At 42.3% G+C, this 20,792-nt stretch overlaps 1 protein-coding gene across 3 annotated transcripts in view; it reads left to right on the top strand.

Annotated features, from left to right (window-relative positions):
* Positions 1 to 20,792, top strand: part of CBLB (Cbl proto-oncogene B) — a 131,393-nt gene that overhangs the window by 108,294 nt on the left and 2,307 nt on the right. For 2 of the 3 annotated variants that reach the window (XM_029578233.1, XM_029578232.1), the window contains exons 9-15: positions 1,577 to 1,777; positions 5,139 to 5,324; positions 6,811 to 7,179; positions 10,430 to 10,524; positions 13,718 to 13,855; positions 15,998 to 16,080; positions 19,569 to 19,706. In XM_029578233.1, the coding sequence (XP_029434093.1) occupies positions 1,577 to 1,777; positions 5,139 to 5,324; positions 6,811 to 7,179; positions 10,430 to 10,524; positions 13,718 to 13,855; positions 15,998 to 16,080; positions 19,569 to 19,706 (1,210 nt within the window). The remainder of the gene's footprint in view (positions 1 to 1,576; positions 1,778 to 5,138; positions 5,325 to 6,810; positions 7,180 to 10,429; positions 10,525 to 13,717; positions 13,856 to 15,997; positions 16,081 to 19,568; positions 19,707 to 20,792) is intronic. The other variant, XM_029578234.1, reaches the window with a different exon arrangement.

The following is a 20,792-nucleotide window of genomic DNA, read 5'->3' as shown; positions in this document are numbered from 1 at the left end:
CTGCTTGAAATAATTTTCACATTAGAGCTCCCCGGCACCCCCACGTCAGATGAAGCGCTCCTGCTGAGCCAAAGGACTGGGGGAAGTCTCCATGTTGCTCTAGAGCCGCCGGGCAGCTGGCTTTTCTTACCTCTGTGGATCTGGTTGGACAGGCAACTTGATCATGAGTCACCTGTGCCTGAGATTGTAGAACATTGACCTGATCTGGCTTTGCCGTCAACATTTTTTTCTGCTCCATAAATAGTTTGATGTTGGTGCATTCGAAAGACCTTGTAAATCATTAACTTTGCATAGTACTAATATTTTTTTCTCAGGAATGTTATTGCTTGTTTTGTTACTGTACTTAAGTTTCACTGCTTCCTGCATCTTCTGTCTCCGAAAGTAATGCTACTCTGTTAACATTACTTGCTGGAGCCCTTGTCATGATAGTGATGGAAATGTAGAGTGAAGTTATAAGTCTGACCTCTTAATGTTGAAGAGTCTTCCTCCTGAGCCACTGTTTAATAACAGATGTGCCATCTGAGCATTCCTTATGAATAAAACTGAGAAATGTTCTAGACATTTTACATTTTTTCCCTACTTCTGTGATAGGTACTGTACCAGACGTATCAGCTCAGGCAGCCATGCTTATCTGTTACGCACTGGGGCCTTCGAAGTCCTGAGTATCAAACGTCCAGCTGTAATTTGTGGCCTGGCCCCGAGGAAAACATTGGGTTTGATAATTCAGAAATGAAGCCACCGAGAAACAAACGCAGGAGTTGAGGACTGTCCCTTCACGCTGCCAACATGGCTCAAGTCCCATGTTTGTGACCTCAGCCCTGAGATAAGAATGTAATTTCTTTCCCGCTGAGAACAATCTCAATAATCAAACGGCGGGAAGCCTTGAACGAGTGGAAACCTTGTATGTGCTCATCGGGGCAGATCACCAGTAGGCGGCAGAGGATTGCTGTGAGAGTCACTTGTTTCACTTCGTCAGCTGCGATGCTGCTCTTGTCTGCTGTTTGCTGGTGGTGGGGGAGGACAGGAATGCAGCCGGCTTCTGCATGCCTAAAGGCTGCTGGGGGGGAGGATAAATCCCCCCCCCGGCAGCTTTGTACCCGCTTTGATCGAAAGACAGAAAAAACGGAGGTATTGCTTGAGGGCGCACACATTGCCTGATTTATTTTCTCCGTCTCCAGCTGTCATCAAGAAACACTGGTAACAAGAAACATGGCAGTTATGTGACACATACCGTTATCTCCTGATTGATGACAGAGTGGGGTGAAACTTATTGGAACTATATATCTTTTTTTTTTTTTTACAAATATAGTATAAATTGTTCACGAATGTAATCGATTTTATATCAGTCAGTCTGTGTATCTATCAGAGTATATGTATGCATAGGAGTTTATACAGAGCCCCTGATTTCCTGCAGCAGATTTTCCAAAATTGGCTCAGTCGTTAAAATGTATGAGAATAGGTGTAGCACAGCAAGTACAGAAGGGTTTGGATACAGGAGAATAAAGTGTATCAGTAAATGATTGCACCATTGCTGATTCTGTAAAACCCAAGGTGGTTCTGTTTTCACCCTGCTTAGGAGTCGGATGGTCAAGGCTGCCCTTTCTGCCGGTGTGAGATCAAAGGAACCGAACCCATCATAGTAGATCCATTTGACCCAAGAGATGAGAACAGGTGCTGCAGCATTTTGGATAGTTTTGTTATACCCATGCTGGAATATGACGACGACGATGATAGGGAAGAGTCCCTAATGATGAACCGTCTGGCCTCAGTCAGAAAGGTAACATTTTACAAACGTCTGTTGTTTTTGGAGACAGATAAATTTAGTTCCAGTTTGCTGTTTCTTTGAAAGAAGTTCGAAAAATAAAAGTTTAGTCTGTAGGAAAGATACTTTTGAATTAATAGAATCTAGCACCTTCGGAGTATCACCATTAATTGATGGATGACACATATATGCCAAAATAATATGCACTGTTTATTAAAAAAGTTAGTTTTGTTCATTTCTCCGCTATTCTATAGACTTGTGATATTCTGCACAGATACTCTCCCCCATCACATGGTGAATTTCTATCCAAAAAAATTGCACAGTGCATTTTTCTCTTCAAGGACTCTGACTCTATGCCATCCTTAACATATAATGCCAATCCTCCACCAATTCAATCTGCCTCATGTATATATACATTTGTACCACCAGGTCTCCGAGATGCCTATTATGTCTGTATCTTCCTTTTGTGCTGTACATTCAAACTTTCATTTATAGACAATTTAGAGGGTGATTTTTATTTTTATTCATAACATGCGTATTAGCGGTTGATACAGGTAATTTGGAGTCCTTCAGTATTTGTTGGGCTTTTATTTAATGCCACCTACTGGGGTATTATAGCTTCCCTACCAGTATCCTTAGAAGATGCCTATCTCGGAACCATACATTCCTGAGCAAGTGTTGGCTGTATCTCCATGATTTTAGTTTAAAAGCATTGTCACTTCTTTTTAAATGTTAGTGCCAAGAGCTGGGGTGGAGCCCATCTCGTCAGAACAGGCTCCCCCTTCTTCAAAACATTTCCCAGTTCCTAACATATATAAAACCCTCTTCCCTGCATTTTTGTCTTGCATCATTTCCGGAGCTCAGCCTGCTTTTGGGGTCCTGCATGTTGAACAAGAAACTTTTCTGAGAATACAGTCCTGGAGGTTCTGAATTTCAGTTTCCTCTCTGAAAGCCTAAATTTGGCTTCCAGAACCTCTCTTCTGCATCTTCCTGCCTTGTCGCTATCCACATGTACCACAGCAAGTTCCTCCCCCGCGCTCTCTAAACCCTTTATCTGGGTGACGCACGCGTCCCAGTACCTTCACACCAGGCAGGCAAGTTACCAAGTGACCCGCTCGCCTACCGTCCACCCAGCTATCTACATTCCTAAGGATCAAATCGCCAGTGAGAAACAGAGAGAGCAGAGGAGGAAAAGAAATGTAGTTTTCTTTTGTATTATGCTTTAAGAGCATCATAGGTTACGTTGCATTATTAACACTGCTGTTATCACAATGTGGTAATGGTCTGGTGGGGAGAATAAAGCTGATAGCCTGTTGTCACACCTCTTGCAACACACACTCAGGACAGATACATTTGACTTGCCAAAGTGTTATCTGCGTGTTTCCTGTATCATCTGAGCAGTAACGTGATGGAAGAATGCGTGTTTTTTGCCCAGCCCTGACAGGATATGCATGTATTGCAATGCAACATTAGCGTAATTAATGCCATGCTGGACCCAAACAAAAGTCTAATATAAGTCAGAAAGGGACAATAGAGAGAGGCAGCTTTCAATCTAAATTAAGTACAAGCACGCAAAACATATTGGAGTCATGCTATTAAGCCTACAGCTTTCTACTCAACTGAAGCAAATCCTTCAAGTATTTTTGCTGTTCAAGTCCGGTGACTTGCAAACTTTTTTTGTAGTTTGATATATTCTGCTAAAGCACACATTAAACTCATCACTGCTGGCCCCTAATTTGTTCCTCATTCTAGCTGTCCTGGTAACTGCTACACACTGCATAGTGTCCCTGAGCTCTAAGTCATATTATGATATAAATAACGTGAATCAAAACAAAAATCACAGTAAATAAAAGCCACATCTTTTCTCAGTACAAGGAACAAAGAAAACGAAGTAGCTGCAGAGGGGATATTTTATCAGTCACTATACTCTTATGCATGTATATCTGTTTCAAAATCACCCCTCCCCCGAAACAATGTCTGGATTTTATAGCAAGGGCTGCTGGGAAGGGAGAAATAGTTTTGAAAGTAAAGCAGCATTTCAGCTCATATACCAAAGGCTTTTACCTATTTTTTTGTCTCTATAGCAAAAGTGCTATTACATTTTTTTTTGTGTGTGTGTGTTTTGGGAGCAGGAGTTTGCATGCTAGACCTCTAGTAATAGAGCGCACCATTCTGTAGTCCTTACCATCGAGGGAAGGACCTGCTGTGATCCATTAGGGGCATGGCGGTGGGCTTGTTTCCAAGGCTATCAGGCTAATTCTAAAACGAGCACATGGGCGCTCATACACGTACGTGTATCGGTGTGCGAGCGGAGATGCTCTTGAATTTTAAGAGGTTACTCGAGCAAACCCACTTCGCGTGTCTTCCGTAGGACTTTGCCAGCTTTAACGCGCAGTTGCAAGCGGATTTTAAAACATGCTTGCGCAAGGGACATTCCCAGTTTTTCCAACTTGCCCAGTCTCGAGGTCATCCAGTCCCTTCTGGTTCTTCATCCTGCATGCCCCTCAGTTGAACCGGATTCCTCACCCTGTCCTGTAGATCCAAAAACGCGACGTCTGCAGACTTGTTCCTTATCAGGAGCAGCAGTAAAGTAGCGCCTCTAACAAGCCAGCACTTGTTTTGTTACTCTTGCACGCTTATATACGCACATAACTTCCAGGTTTTAAAATATGCATCGCTTGCACACGGCCCAAGTACTCACATGTATATGGGCTTTTTAATGCTAGCAGCACATTTCAAATTAGGTCCTTAGATCTGTCATGGTGAGACTGAAAATGAATATAACTGCTCTGTGGCTCTTTGAATATCGGCTCAGTGTATAGTAGTAATTTAGCAATGAAACACACGAGGACAGTATGCAGAGGAAACGATTTAGGTCAGTTTAAACATGCAAAAACACATTCTCTCATGATTTTTGCATTCCAAGAAATTCATGGTGTATTTTATTGTCACATAATAGCTATGACAGCAAATAACATACTACTGCAAGTATTAAATGCATTACGTAATGTTTAACATTTATATTTTTCAGTACATACTGCTTTATGCATGTAAATGGTCTTTTGCATGTACTTTTACCCACATAACAAAGACTAATTGTCTCCATATATGGTTTTTTTTTGGGGGGGGGGGCCCTAACATGATTTATGCACTTGCTTTCAGTTTTGTAAAGTATGCATAGCACTTTTATTGTGCATACCATGAACTTTCAAAGTGGATTTGTGCGTGGAGTCTGCTTGGAACATGCATTTAACATGTATTTAAAGGGTCATTGTAGCCCTACGCGGGCTGTTTATAAATCCAGGAATTGTTACTTCTCAGTCCGCGCCATTCCTAGTCGGCCATGAGTAATAATCCGTTTATCTCTACATTGAAGTGTACTGAGAGGCAGAATTCACCAGTGACATCACCAGGCTCCTCCCCACTTGCGCAGAGAAGGAAACCGCTTCCAGATCCCCTGCAGATACCGCATCTGACCTTGCCACCGGTGCCCCCTCGACTAGACCTCATTCAGAAAGGAGTAGCTCGCTCACCCTGCGGAAGTCCGACAGGCTCGCCAAAGGTAAATCTTACTGCAGACGTGAGACGTGAGTGCTCTGGAGCCCATGCTGCACGCTTTGAGATTAAATGTCTCTCTCTCTTACTGTCTGAATCCTGTTCAAGCCATAGTCTCTGTGACAGAGAGCTCTGGTGCCAGATAATCGTCAGCAGAATAAGTTTAAAGCCCTGAACCTCTGAGGCAAAGGCATGCAGTGAAGTCAAAAGCAGTTATTTTGTTCACAAAGCCTTCTGCCAAGAGACTGTATATTTTACAGAATGGAATTAAATTGGAAAAAAAATCTTTTAAAGATTTTCTTAAAAAAAAAAAAAAAACTCTTTAATAGACAGGGACAGCAGATTCTATTCTGAAAAATCACATTTTAACAATATTCTTGTAAACATTCCCTGATACCAAGGCATTCTGTTTCTAATAAGAACTTCAGTTCATGAGTTTTTTAATTTTCATATATACCATTGTTATACATGTAAACCGGAGTGAAGGCCTGCGCCAAACTTCGGTATATAAAAACATACAAATAAATAAATAAATGACTAGATTGCAAACCAATCTGCCTTGTATTTATTCTATGCCATGCCACTATTGCCCAAGTCCTAATTTAAGAGCTGGTCAGAATAATTAGCCTGAGACCAAGACACCACATTATTCCTGGTTTTTCTAATGGAATAGTAACTGAAGATCCATTACAGTTTCAGATATATTTAACAGGTCACTCTGGCCCTGATTTGCTAAAGCTTTTCATCCAGTCTGTATCTGGTGTTTGACTTTTTAAGAATAGCATCCATTTATGTCAAAGCTTCTGATGAGTGTTTATACATATACATGTATATGGCCAACACTTTTTCAGCATTTATTTTTCAGCCAGATCTGTGGGGTATATGCACATTGATATATCTGAGTGTCTGCTGTGGAAAGTTGAGAGCTTTGTGTTTCCATGAATTTGCCACTTCTGTGGCTCTCAGGTCAGACTGTTCCAGGGTTTTAGTTAGTCACGCTGTTCTATTTCCAGTGACTGCTTAGTCAATACCGTTTGAAGGCTGAAGTGTGTTCCTCCTCCTTGTGTCACCATCAGCCGATACTCTGTCATAAACCGGGGGAATACAGTCATGTCCTGAACAGCTTATTCTTTATTTAGCAGTGACAAAGGGAGAAAGGAAAAAGCCGATTCTGATGGGAAAACCAAGTAGATGCTTTCCAAAGTTATAGAGCATAAACATATACGGAGACAGTGTATCTCATTTTAGTAATATACGGATGCTTTTAAATAGAATTGCCAAAAGGTAGAAGTCGATAAACCTTAAGGGCTGTAGATGATCTTAGTCAAAGATGTCTCTTTGTGACATGAAAAACCACCCTGGGTAGATCACTGCATGTTCTGAATAAAGAACATATAAGATTTTTTTGCTGTAAGGAGTACATATAGATTGCTAAGACTCAGATTTTTTGCAGGTGCCCATCTATAGATTTTTCCTCTCTTGTTTTTGTTCAGTCTTCCCCGTGCATGATGAGGAAACAAGACAAACCACTTCCAGCACCCCCGCCTCCCCTGAGAGATCCTCCCCCTCCGCCTCCCGAGCGACCACCTCCCATCCTCCCTGACAACAAGACAAGCAGGCACATACATCACACTGAAAGCGTGCCATGCAGAGACCAGCCCATGCCCCTGGAAGCCTGGTGCCCCAGAGATGTTTCCAGTCCCAGTCAGCTAGCAGGATGTCGGCTAGCAGGGGACGGTTCTCCAAAACCCGGACTAGCTGCAGCTTCCAGTATAAACGGAAGACACAGCCGGATAAGTTCAGACCCAGGATTCATGCGGAAACAGCACAGGCGTCACGACCTGCCTTTGGAAGGAGCCAGGGTAAGAAATGTACCTTTGTTTCGCGTTGTATACTTAAGTGTGCTGTAACTTGCTCAGGGTGCTTTTTTTGTACAACAGCAAGTAATAAAAACACGTAGCTTACAAAGCACATAAACTGTTTACATCATGGCGGAACATGTCATGAAATTTTGGCACCTTTTAATAACCTCTGCTTATACTTTGTGTTTGAGTAGCCTTATCTGGTGAAAACCAAGTTCAAGCAGAACTTCCCACGCTGTCATAGTGGAATCAAGCGTTGGGTCATGACATCCCAGGTTTGCTTTGTCTTCCTTGGCTTTGGTAACAGCAAGTTATACAACAGCAGAGCAAGTATGATGCGTTCATTATATTGAGCGCTGAGGATTGAGAGCAATTTTATTCTCTTCAAAATCAAGATATGACGCCTCCCCTTTTACAAGAACTTTTTAACTTTATGAAAACCCTTCTTTTTCGTCTGGAATTTTATTGGATGCTCATGTTGCTGTGATTTCCAAACCAGGTAAAGCTCCCTTGCTTTGTGGTTTGTATAGGCCAATATCCTTGATAAATTCCGATATTAAAATTTTGGCTGAGGTACTGCAGCTACGGATAGAACTTTTATTGCCAGCATTGATAAATCCCGATCAGACTGGTTTTGTAAAAGGCAGAACCTCTGTTGCTAATACAAGACGATTGTTTAACATAATTCATTTAGCAAGGAAATTGAAAATTCCTGGAGCGGTTCTATCCTTGGATGCTGATAAAGCATTTGATCGAATTTCCTGGCAGTATTTGTTCACAGTCTTGCGTCATTATGGTTTTCTGGAGCAGTTTGTTAATTGGATATTGGCATTATACAAACAGCCTAAAGCCCGGATATTAGTCAATGGTTTTCTATCAGATCCTTTTTCCATTTCTAGAGGGGCCAGTCAAGGGTGTCCTCTTTCCCCATCTCTGATTAATTTGGCTTTTGAGTCATTAGCTCAGAAAATTAGGGAGTCCGGGGGATATTGAGGGATTCAGATTTGGAGCCACGAATCATAAAATATCATTATACGTGGTCAATATATTTCTTTGTTATATGCCCTGAACGATTGATCCTGGCTATTATAGACCTCTTATAGGATTATGGGGAGTTGACTGGATACACTATTAACTACACTAGGGCCCTAGGGGTTTCCATCACTTTATAAGAGGTAATTTTTCAGTAGCAGAGAATGGTGATCAATATTTGGTGATCAAATATTTAGGGATAGAGGTCCCAAAGAATTTGGGTAAGTGTACAAGTTGAATTACCTCCAGACTGTTTGTGAAATTGTAAGTGGACCTCTATCAGAGACTGAGTTTCAATTATCACTTTTAAGCAGAGTCTATTTGGTTAAAATGGGTGTCCTTCCCCAACTCATATCTTTTCCAACACCTCCCCTGCATGTTCCTCAGAAGGTATTCAGAGATCTCAATCGAACTATCTCTTCCGTCTTATGGTGCTGTAAACCACCATATATAAAGCTTCTGACCTTACAATAGCCCAGAAATTTGGGGGGGGGGGGTGGATGTTCCGAATCTGTTCCTTTACTTTTTAGCTTCCAGATGAATGGGTATTAAGGTTTGGTTGACACCTTATCAGCCTCCTAGCTGGGTTTCTCTTGAGAGTATGCACCTGGGTGACTTCACATTAGCATCAGTTCTCACTTTACCTTCTCCTTCTCAGTATGCAAGGTTGGGACGCTTGAACCCTATTCTTTGACATACATTGAAAGTCTGGTGAACAGCGAATAAGCTGTTGGGATTTAAATATGAGGGACTTTCCCCTGTTTCCTGCCTTCAGGGTAATCAACCTTATCCCCTATTACCTCATCTCCAACTTGAAGGATTGGGGTGTGGGGAGGCTTATGTTTTCTGGACCAGATATTGGTGGACTGTCATTTTAAGAGTTTCCAAGATGTCCAAGCTGAGTATCACATTGCCAAACACACAAATTACATTTTTTCCCGATTTACAGAAGGTTGTGGAGCGTCATTTGGAAAACAGTGGACCATTGTGCTCTTGCTGTGGTCTAGAATCTTCTCTTATTTCACCTAGATCTCCTAAGTGTCGATCTCTAGAATATAAACGTACTTGTTTGATGGTATTTACGAACCCAAGACAAGTCCCAACATTATTGAAAGATGGAATGAGGATTTGTCGCTGAGTCTAGATGAAGACGATTGGAAAGATATTTGGGATTCCACTCTTAAATTATCCTGTTGCAATAAGGTTCAGGAACTAATGTTCTGATTGCTACACAGAACATATAGATACCCTTTATTTTTCTCCAAATTTAGTAGGTCTAGGCCTTTTTGCTGGAGAGGATGCGGTAATCCTGCTTCTTACTTTTCATATGTGGTGGCACTGTCCTATTGTTACTTTTTGGCAACAGGTTGGGTCCTTGATTGGTGAATTTTTGGGTCGCTTGATAATGCTTATGGCACCCTTGTGTTTACTGGGAAGATGGGGAGGTGTCATTTTGCCCAAATCTGCAAAACTCTTGTGTATTCATCTGTTGCCTGCTGCACACATTACCATTGCCTACTACTGGAAGCCGACACCTTTGATTTATCATTGGAAGTCGGTGGTAGCAGGCATCGCAATAATGGAAAATATTTCCTTCTCTTTATTGAAGAAATGTGGGACTTACAACACTGTATGGAAGCAATGTATTGACTGGCTTTAGTATCTCCTGGGTACTTGATACAATTGTTATCCTGATCTGTTTGCTTCTGTGTTATATTACATTTTCTGTATTTTATCCTATAAATAAAAAGTACAAAAAAATAATCAAGATATGACTTAACATCATAGGGTAATAAGCAACCAGCCCTTGGAGAAAAGAGTTGGATAGTCCTTCAGTAAAAGGAGGGAATTGTAGTCTAAAATTACATACTGAAAGCAGGATTCTTTTTCTTTTTATTATTATTATTCCTAGGTTGTCATTTCTTTCACAATATACTTTTGTTTTCCCTCCTAATATTTTGATATTTTTTTAAATGAAAAGCTGTGTTTTTATATTCTTGCTGCATTCCAGCATCCTCCTTTCACTTTCTGCTCTCTTTATGTTGTACGCAGACCACAGGACCAGTATGGAAGAACCTCTCTACTCCCCTCCCCCGTCCCCCAATAAATGCACTTCGATTCATAATGACAAAAGTGTGGCTGTCCATGAAAAGAAACCTTAATGCTAACCCTGGAGGGGATAGTGAGTAATGTATTTGCGTTAACTTCTTCTTTCAAGGTCTTTTCGAATGGCCACCTGGGAAGTGAAGAGTATGACGTTCCTCCACGGCTTTCCCCGCCTCTTCCGGTCATCGCCATTCTCCCGCTTGCAAAGTGAGTCCCGTTTCTTCGTTAGGTGATGTAGAAAGGAGGCTCTGCCCGCTAGCTGCAGCTGAACTACAAACCTGTGTGGGCAGAATTAACATTCCCTCAGTCGGGTCTTCTCATCCCCATGTCTTCCTTTGATCCTCAAAACCAACACCACATTTGTTTGCCACCCCCCAGTTCACATCTGTCTTGTGATTCCTCAGCAGTTGTTGGCCTGCCAAAGGGAAGTGTAGAAAGCTATGCTTAAAAGAGCCCAGACCAGACGGAGGATGCAGGCTGCCTCCTAAGCCCTGAAACAGATCAGTTCAATTTGGCCAGTTTGGGGCTTATGTCCCAGGGCAACATCTCTGTCCTGCGACTTTCAGTTATTTGTCTAAGGAGGTAATATAAGCCACTTGTTTGCTGCTGTCTGCTGGTTATTCTGGTTCTGCAGTAGTAATTTTCTAAAGAAAAAGGTATGGGGTGAGAGCCAGCGGCAACTTCTATGTTCCACTATTATTTGCAACGGGGAAAACGAGAAAGGGTCAGAAACATCCCAGGTTGATGACCTGGAAGCAATATTTGGTGATCAGTTCATATATGGTAAAGCTGAAATAGTAACAATACCCTAAGCCATGCCAGTTGACATTTTGTGGGTTAGAAAATCACTTCAAATGTTTGTGAACAGTGTATGCTTAACCATTAGGAAACGAATGTAGAAAGTAGACACTGCTGATATTTAATCACCCTGTGTAGGCAGTCAGTGTGTCACCATATCAGTATTTCAGGGAGAATGAACTCCTTGACAAAACCCACAAATTGAAAAAGATTTCTGAACTATATAACCAATTCATGCTGTTTAAGTCAACTCAGCTTCACATATAAGGGAGTCTTTCCATAATCCAATTTGAAATCCAGATAGTGGGACCTGCAGAGGGCTCTCTCACTTGTAAAATTCATGCATTTTACAACCCTCAAAATCCAACGTCTAGACACAAAAATATGTGGGAGAGATCTTACTTCCCCCCCAGTAAAACTAATTGTATTAGTCTCCCAAAGCCCCCCTGTATCTATTTAACTTAATTTTCCAGGCCATTGTCTTGATGGTAAGTTGATGCTCTTGAATGCTAAGGAAAAATCAGTCTTAAGTAGTATTGACTTCAGGCCAGGGACATCTGTTAAAGCTGAGCGTTTAGATGAGCCATGCTCTGACAGCGACTTCTCTCTGAACATGCCCCATCCCCTCGTCTTAACAACATACTCTGCTCCTAAACACTTGTGCTCAGCATTTAAGACCAGATAAGCACAGAACAGCAACGGAAAGTCTTCTGCCAATTTCAGTGCCAACAAAACAATTCAAGATAAGTAAAAGATTTCCGTCTGACTTGTTACATGTATGAAAGGCTTTAGCTCCCCCTGCAGAAGGTGGTTGAAAATTGCAATATTGCATTATATAACCAAAGCTTTACAATGCTAGTGCTACAAACTGGTTTTTGCTACATGAGTCTATTAGCTGCTTTGGCTGCCTGATTCTTGCACATCTTCGACTGGCTTTTGCTGCCACTAGATAAAAAAAAAAACATTTTTCTGTGTTCACATTTATTCAGTTGGGGGAGTTAACATTTTTAACTTAAAGCAGAGGTATATTGGCAGCTGTATATGATTATTTCTACATTGCAACTTCTGCATTGGGGACTACAAAGATATTTCAGCACAGTTTTTGTTTTAACCACTTCAATGTCCATTGTAATTTTATGCATGGTACAGCCTCCCAGTAGAAGTGGTGAAGACAAAGACTAAAACTTTCAGAAAGCCTGGGATAAACCCAGAGGATCCTTAGTGGTAGGACGTGAAAGTGAAGCTGGCGGTCACATGGGGCTGTATGGTCTTGCTACAGGAGGGAAATGATTTGATCAACCTTACAGTACTTATCTGTTGTCACGTTCCATGTGACTGTGCCATGGAAGATTCCCAGTGGCACAAATGCAACATGGAGATCTCAGGACTGACCTGGCACTCTTGTATTTGAAATACTAAAATGGTCATTGTTCAGGTAGATAAAGGAATGCTTATGTTTAGAGCCACAGAAAAAAATGCATAAAGCGAAGAAAAAGGGGCCAGGCATTCCCTGTTAGTACAAATATGGCAGGTGCAATAAATCCCGTGCTAAAATCAGGGTTGTTAAGAGGGATGCAGTAAGCTAATAGGTTGCAAATCCTAACAGTGTGCACCTTGATGCTGTGCATGCCTAATGGCTGTAGTTGCCCATTCCAGAGAGCTTACCCTGTGATTTTGCTTGGCACGCCTTGCTCAAATGGCCATGCAGGTGAGATTGTGCCCACGTTGGGATGCCCAGTGCCAATCTTACATGTAAGGCAATTTTGGTCACACCCTTTCCAGCTTCATGCATTTATCTCCTTACTCCTGTGCTTTATTAATTCCTTGGGTTAAGGTGGAGTAAAGTTAACTCACATTTCTGGTGGCCCTGATATCCTATTGCTGTGCCTATGTGGTAGTATCTAGCTGTTTCTACCACACTGTGACAGCAATATAATTATTTTGGCCATCAGAAATGTGAGTTTACTGCATCTCAGACCAAACGAGTTCCATTTCCAGTGTAAGCTCTCTGGGGCTTGCACCTACAGCCGAACAAAACATAAGCTCTCTGGGGAAAGTACCTTCAGCTGAATAGTATGCACTTTAGTATTGTGCATCCTGACTTTGGCGTATTGTTCAGCTGTAGATGCCCACCCCAGAGAGCTTATGCATTGTTCAGCTGTAGGTGCCCACCCCAGAGAGCTTATGCATTGTTCAGCTGTAGGTGCCCACCCCAGAGAGCTTATGCATTGTTCAGCTGTAGGTTGCAGCTCATGAAAACTTGATATTGAGATTTGAATTCCTCTTTTATGGATTTAAAGTGCTTTGAAATATTTCATTTCTTTCCCCTTTTTTTTTTTTTTTTTAAAGAGATGTAAGGGTAAACTGTTTCTCTTTCTTGATGTTGGCTGGACTCAGAGTTGTTTCCTGGATCCATTATGTTAATTTGACATGTATTGAAATTTTAAAGCACAGTGTACTGGGGCTGCATTTGATCGGAGTGTTTCTCGTTTCTAGAAAAGTATTCGTGTTGGAGCTGGAGAGCCCCGTTTCTAGGAAAGGGCGCCTCGTTTGTTGTATCGCACTGTGCTCTTATTTATCTGCTGTGGTTTCATTTTGTTAGAGGCCCTCCTCTGACAAATTCTTTCTCAGATAAACTTCAGGAAGCCGTTGTGGAAGATGAATACAAGATTCCATCGTCCCATCCCTTGTCCTTGGGCCTGCAGCCACCTCATTGTCCGAGCGCAAAGCCCCTTGCCAGGTAGGCGCGTACTGAAAAGCGTGCGGGGAGAAAAACCAGTCCAGGTGTGTGTTGGTGGAATAGACGGTTTCATGCCAACTGCATAGAAACAAAGGAAACCAAGATCCACCTGCAAATTTCTTTTCTCACTATTATCAGTTTGTGTGAATGACGGTCACATTCTCCTGGTTACTGTATAAGGCGAAGACAGTCTTGATATAAACCAGATATAGATCAAGGATGGATCCCAAATATGGAAAAGAGTGAGACAATGTTCCCTGTCAACCGTAATGAGAGAGAATGCCTATCAAATAATTATGAGATGGAATTTGATTTCTGTGAAATTTAGTTAAGCTGAGATTTAAGTAAACCTTTACAGGAGATATTATGGACAGGAAGCTAGTTGCAGCCATCTGGGAGTGGCACTTTCCTGTGTTGTAAAAAATTAAGATTGGAGTAGATTACCTCCAAGAAGCTTCCACTAACTCAGGAAGTTTTTTGTTTGTACTGCAACTGCCAGGGAAGGGAGTTTGTTCATGGAATGATAATTTAATAACCTGCTTGCTAGTGGCTTCTTGAATTTTGGTGGCAGCCATGTGGAGCATCCTTGTTGGGTCCAGGTTTATATGGACCGGCTCAGCATATTGTTTCAGTGGAAGCAAGTGACATGAGGTCAACAAGATCTTGGTCATAAATATCTTGAGATTTGGAATCTGTTCCTAAAAGCGTGTAGCAATGATCAAGAAATGACTGGCGAGCAGACTAGAACAACCCCGTTGAATACTGTTAGACTGGAGAGAAATGGAGCTAAATCAAGTTGCCTGAGTCACTGCAGAATTTCTATCTTTTGTTGTGTGCACATTGCAGAACAATATGTAAACCAATTCATTTGGGAGAGACTGCACTCTGCTCTTACCCTGCTATATGTTTGCAAAACAAGAACACTGATATTAAAATAAAGAAAGGCAACAAAGTCTCAAAGAAGTTTTAGGAAGAAAATGTTTTAAGGTTTCATCAAGATTATGGTTTGGAAGACCCAGCAATGAAAGTACATTTCTCAGGGCAAATTTCAAAGCGATTTCTCTCTGACGGCACTCATTTGTTTTCTCTTTTTTTTTAAATATTTCGATGTAGCAAGTTGTTCTAATGTAAACCAGAGTGAAGGCTAATGGCTAAACGTCGGTTTGGAAGATATTTTCAAGAGATTGTATGGGATGCTGCCTGCTTTTCAGTAATTGCAGAAAAGCTTTAGAGATTTTGTTCTTTGCAGCTAAATATTCTTTTACCCTAATGGGCAAAAAGGAAGTAGAAGAAATCCTGAGATTTGTTATATATTTACACACATAGGGGTAGATTTTACAAATTTGCGCACACGCCTACTTTTGTTCGCACACCAGGCGCAAACAAGAGTACATGGGATTTTAATAGATACGCGCGTAGCCGTTAAAATCCGGGATCGGCACGCGCAAGGCTGTGCAAAATCGGCAGCCTGTGCGTGCCGAGCCACGCAGCCGGCCTCGGAGGGAACTTTCCTTCCACACCCCCCGCATCTTACCCTCCCTTCCCTACCTAGCCCTACCTAAACCCTCCCTACCTTTGTTGCACAAGTTACGCCTGCCTGAGGCAGGCGTAACTTGCGCGCGCCGGGCCTGGGAGCCATTTCGGAGGCCTCAGTCCCGCCCCCAAATGACGCGCCCCCCCGACATGCCCCACCCCCAGGAAAGCCCCGGGGCTTGCATGCCGCAGAGTCTTCTCAACATAGGCTCGGCACCTGCAGGGGGAACTTCGGGCAGGTTTTCGGGGGGTACCCACGTATCTTATGCCCGTACCCCTTTGAAAATCTGGCCCATATCTTATTAGGCATGTCAATATAGTTTCAATATTTTTCTAGTTGAGATTGAAAGCTATGGGGGTCATTTTCAAAGGAGTTACGCGCATAAATGTAACTACTATCGTAGCAATTTTCAAAAGCTATTTACTCGAGTAAAGTGCACTTACTTGAGTAAATCTTATGGACAATTCAATGGCATATATTGTAGCAATTTTGAAAAGCCCACTTACTTGAGTAAAGTGTATTTACTCGAGCAAAAACCAGTTTTGCTCGAGTAAATGCTTTTGAAAATCTGGCCCTATGTGACTAGCCAGTCTTTTTTCTGCTTTCAGGGTGTGTGAGAATGGGCAGTGCATAACAAACGGAACCCACAATGGCACATCAGAAATGAAGATATCCAGGTTTCCAGAGCTAGGTAAACTCATCTCCATATCAGTTGACATGTGTGTGTGGGGAGGGGGGGGAGCATGTGTAGAAGAGAGAGGCAGTCTGCTTCTGGTGATGCGATAGCAAGGTGCTAAGCTCCTTCAGCTTATGGTATCCAAATAGGGATGATGATGATGATCTCTGAACAGTACCACTTCAGCTTTTGGTGGTATGGTACCCACTTCATGTGCAAGTCTGCAGTAAGATCTTTTTCTCTAAAGTGAACAAATCCCATACCGGTGATTTTTTCCCCCGATGGTGAATTTTAAAGCAGGGAGCAAAGTTTGCCAGGTTGAAAGTTTTCCTAAATGGCGGCAGGTTTAAGACCATTTGACCCACCTGCTCCATTTTATTCGTGCTGCATAGCCACAGACGTCAGTTGACCTCTGGTGGGTGGCCATATGCACCCTTTTTTTTGCAAAAGTCTTTCCCTTATATTTTGCAGGTTGACACCCTTTCTGTTAAAAATATTTTATACATGTTACTCAGTAAATTGAGGAGTAACACTAAAAAAAATATTTCTTCACAGAACAGGTGGTGGATGCGTGGAGCAGCCTCCGAGCTCGCTAGAATCCTTCAGTCTGTTTACTGTACACCTTGGAAATAGTGTTGTGGCAGAGGGTTTTTAGGGCACTAAGATTAGGAGAAAGTGAGCTGTTTTTGATTGTCCAGTTATTCTATTTTGTTACTACACCTGTGAAAAATGAATCATCCAATGTTTCAGTGCACAGGTGACAATATCATGCCCTTCTATGTGAGATTTGATTAATTAGTCATATTCCATGCTGTTAGGATGTACCTTAGTTTCCTAAACCAATAGGTAATTATTTTCTCATCATTAGTAGTTGGAGCTTCTTGGTGGCTTCAGTACTTTCAGCATATTCAAGAGCCTTTTATTTTTGAAAAAGGAACTAAGTTGCCAGTTGGCATTATTATGATAGAATTGAGTTGAAGGTAGAATACAGCCACTGCATTGAGAAGTAATATCACTTTGCTGACATATTATGGACATGTTTAATGACCTTCTTATGCTACTTTGTAGGATCACACAGATTCCTTTGTAAGGGTTGGTCATTCAATTTCACAGTTCACACATTGAAAGGACATGTCAGTCTTACATCTGCCAAGATCTTTCATAAACTTATTAATTTGCTGCAGCCTGTCTGACACTCTGCGGTCATAAAATACAATGGGATGTTCTGATAATGTTGTAAACCATAAGGTCTCTATGCAGACTGGATAGCATGTCTGTGGGCCCGATTTGCTGACATGCTATGTACCGGAGAGAATCTCTTTGGAGATAGGGTGATGGGTGCTGTGGCCCAGCTTCGGGACCACCATGATACCCTCAAACAATTCTCCACCAGTACTCCAGTCCCGTCCTGCTCATACAGGAGGCCGTCGAGACCAGGGCCAAGGAAGCCTTTCTTTCACCAGAGGAAGTACTATCCTCCGCCTCCTCGCTCCTGTCAATAGCATCCCATCCCAGGCAACAGAGAGCCCCCAAACCCCAGTCAGCTCCTCAGTCAACTCCGGGGACAGAGTTTTGACTGGGCAGTAGGGAGCGTAAGCCAGTTGCCCATATCCGGGATGATAAACCCTCCAATCGGGGACAAGCTGCGGTTCTTTGCGAACCAGTGGCCCATTGTGACCAGTGGGGTCTGTCCATTGTCCGCCAAGGGTACTAATTGAATCTATTGGGTGCCCCGCCAAATTGCCCTCCGTGCCCACTTTGGGGGGGGGGTACGGAATCATACCTCCTGTGTCAAGAAGCGGTCCAGATATGGTCTTGGTCCTGCCTCATGGGATGGTGCTTAGGGCCATGTACCTGGTCAGGATGGAAAACATGGTAACAGACAGGCTGAGTCAAGCCTTCAGAACCCATGTGTTGCCCCTGGACCAGGGGATAGCGAATCAGATATTCCACCTCTGGGGGAGCCCGGCTGTAGATCTTGATCGCGTGCCTCTGTTCTGTTCCCTGAACAGGACAGATAGCAAACAAGCCACAGACGCTCTCACCCATCATTGGGGCAGGGGTCTTCCATATGCGTATCCTCCGATTCCTTTAATGGAGAAGAAGCTTCACGAGGGCAAAGGGACTATGATCTTCATAGCCCCTCATTGACCGAGACAAGTCTGGTTTCCACTCCTTTGGGAGTTGTCCATCCGGAGACCGATCAGTCTGGGGACTTCCCCAGATTTCATCACGCAAGACGAAGACAGGCTGCAGCATCCCAACCTCCAGGCCCTGTCACTCACAGTCTGGGTGTTGAGAGATTAATCCTGCTGCCACTTGATCTTTCAGAGGATGTGTCTCGGATCCTGGTGCCTTCTTGAAAGCCTTCCACTAGAAAGTCCTATAGACTGAAGTGGTGTGAGCAGATAGCCCTAGATCCATTCTCCTGCCCCACACAAAAACTGCTTGATTACTTTCTACACCTATCGGAAGCTGGCTTAAAAAACAACTCCTTTGGAGTTCATCTTAGTGCAATTGGCATATACCACCAAGGTGTAAATGGTATGCCCATCTCTGTACAGCCTATAGTTGTACATTTAATGTGGGGCCTGCTTCAGTTGAAGCCTCCTCTAAGGCCTCCCACTGTGTCTTAGGGCCTCAACATGTTAGCTCAGCTGATGAAAGCTTCTTTTGAGCCACTGCGCACCTGTGACCTGAAGTACCTGACCTGGAAGGTCATATTTTTTTGTGGCGTCACTTCAGCTTCATTTGTAACCAAAGATTCTGAACTTTATGGGCATTCCTAAGTTTTAACAAGGGTGACAAGGTGTATTCTGTTTTGAAGTGCACAGATGATCCAAATAATCTTTGTGAGAGCAGAACAGTGCTCATGTGTTATTCTGCTCTGCATTGAGATGGACCGACATGATCTCCCCTTAGCACATTCTTTCACTGTTACACAAAGAATGCATAAAAATGGGAAAAGCAACAGAAAAATCCTCTTATCTGAGAGAGAAATGGGGCAGTTTTATGGAGCATATCTGATCATGAATTCTGTAACTATAAATCATCTGCAATTGTTTGGGATGGATTTTTTTTTTGTAATGCTGCTCTTTTCTTGTCCACAAACCCAGCAAGCAGAGCAGTGCAGCAGGCACAATTAACTGCCCTACAGAAAGTAAACCTTTCCTCATGCCAGCTTTGAGAAATTCCAGTCTTTATGAATGGGAAACAATTGTCTTCCCTTATGGAGAAAGATAATTAAATACTAATTTTGTTGATCACTAACTAATTTAAATATATTCAAAGAACATTTGGAAAAAAAGGTCCATATGTGGTGTAGATGAAGTGGTGAGTTCTTTACTTGGTACATCATGGGAGTTGTGTTAACAGTATTGGCATCAGCGAAGTGCTGGATTTCCTCTGGGTAATAAAGCATCAAGAGGGTCTTACGCTCTGCCTTTTTTCAGTCTGCTGTGTAGTGAAGTTCTGTACAAGAGATGTGGTCTTTCCAACTGCAGGTGATGATCTGTTTGACAGTCCGCCACCCTCGCTTCCACCACCTCCTCCCCCAGCTCGTCATAGCATGGTTGAACATGTAAAACCCCTTGGCATGGGAAGCAGACCGCCCTCGGGACATGATGCTTTTCTTCTTCCTGGTAAGGTGATGAAAGGGAAGACCATTGTTACTTGTTGGTAGAGTGTCCTATTGGTGCTGGAATGCATTTGTTGATGCTACAGCACAAGAATAGTCTTGTCTTTTTCCTTTTCCACAAATAAGAGTAAACTCGGTGGTTTATTTATTTAAAATTTATTTATTTATTTAAATACTTTTGATATACCGATACTCAAGACTGGTGACTTATCGTACCGGTTTACATTGAAACAAGGGGTAACCAATTAACTATGAAAATAAAATAAAGTTACAAAGAACAAGGGGTTTACAGGATGGGAGAGTAGAGAGCGAAAGCACATGATTAGTATAATAAGTTATAAATAACTAAGTTTAAAATAATGGATAATAAATAAAATAACGGTTTGCTCCATGCTTTCTAAATTCAAGCCTTGGATGGATCTAGGGCGACCACACTTGGGTATTGTGTGCAATTCTGGTCACTCCAGAAATAGAAACAAGACAGAGAGAGGCAACAAAGTTGATAAAGGGGATGGAATGACTTATGGAGAAAGGCTTAAGAGGTTAGGGCTGTTCAGCTTGGAGAAGAAACACTGAGGTTTATAAAATCATGAGTGATGTTTAACTGGTAGCAGATTTAAAACAAATTTAAGGGGTTTTTTTTTTCTTTAGTCAAAGAACAATTAAACTATGGAATTTGTTGCTGGAGGATGTCAAAATTAATAGCATTGCTAGGTTTTAAACAGGTTTGGACAAGTTTCTAGAGGACAAGCTGTTAATACTTATTAGCTACCCTCCTACAGCTGGGATTGGAGGTGACCTGGACGGGCCACTGTCAGGCACAGGATGCTGGGTTTGTCCACTTCTGGCATTTGTCTCCTTTTCTGACCTATATCTGTTATATCATCGCCTCTCTCTCCACCCCAGCATATTCTAATTGAGGTTTGTTTCTGAAAGTACATGGTAACCATCAGTTTAGAGTTTCCATTGAGGAGCAGACTCTTTACCTAAATGGTGTAGCCAAGCATGTGACATCCCATTTGTTGTAGAAAACTATGTACCATGTTTTACTAAGAATTGATTCCTAGTTCTAGACTAAAATTAACTTGTT

This window comes from Rhinatrema bivittatum, chromosome 15, assembly GCF_901001135.1.
Source record: "Rhinatrema bivittatum chromosome 15, aRhiBiv1.1, whole genome shotgun sequence".
NCBI lineage: Eukaryota > Metazoa > Chordata > Amphibia > Gymnophiona > Rhinatrematidae > Rhinatrema > Rhinatrema bivittatum.
Note: the sequence above shows the minus strand (reverse complement) of the source record. Positions and strands in the feature narration are given on the sequence as shown.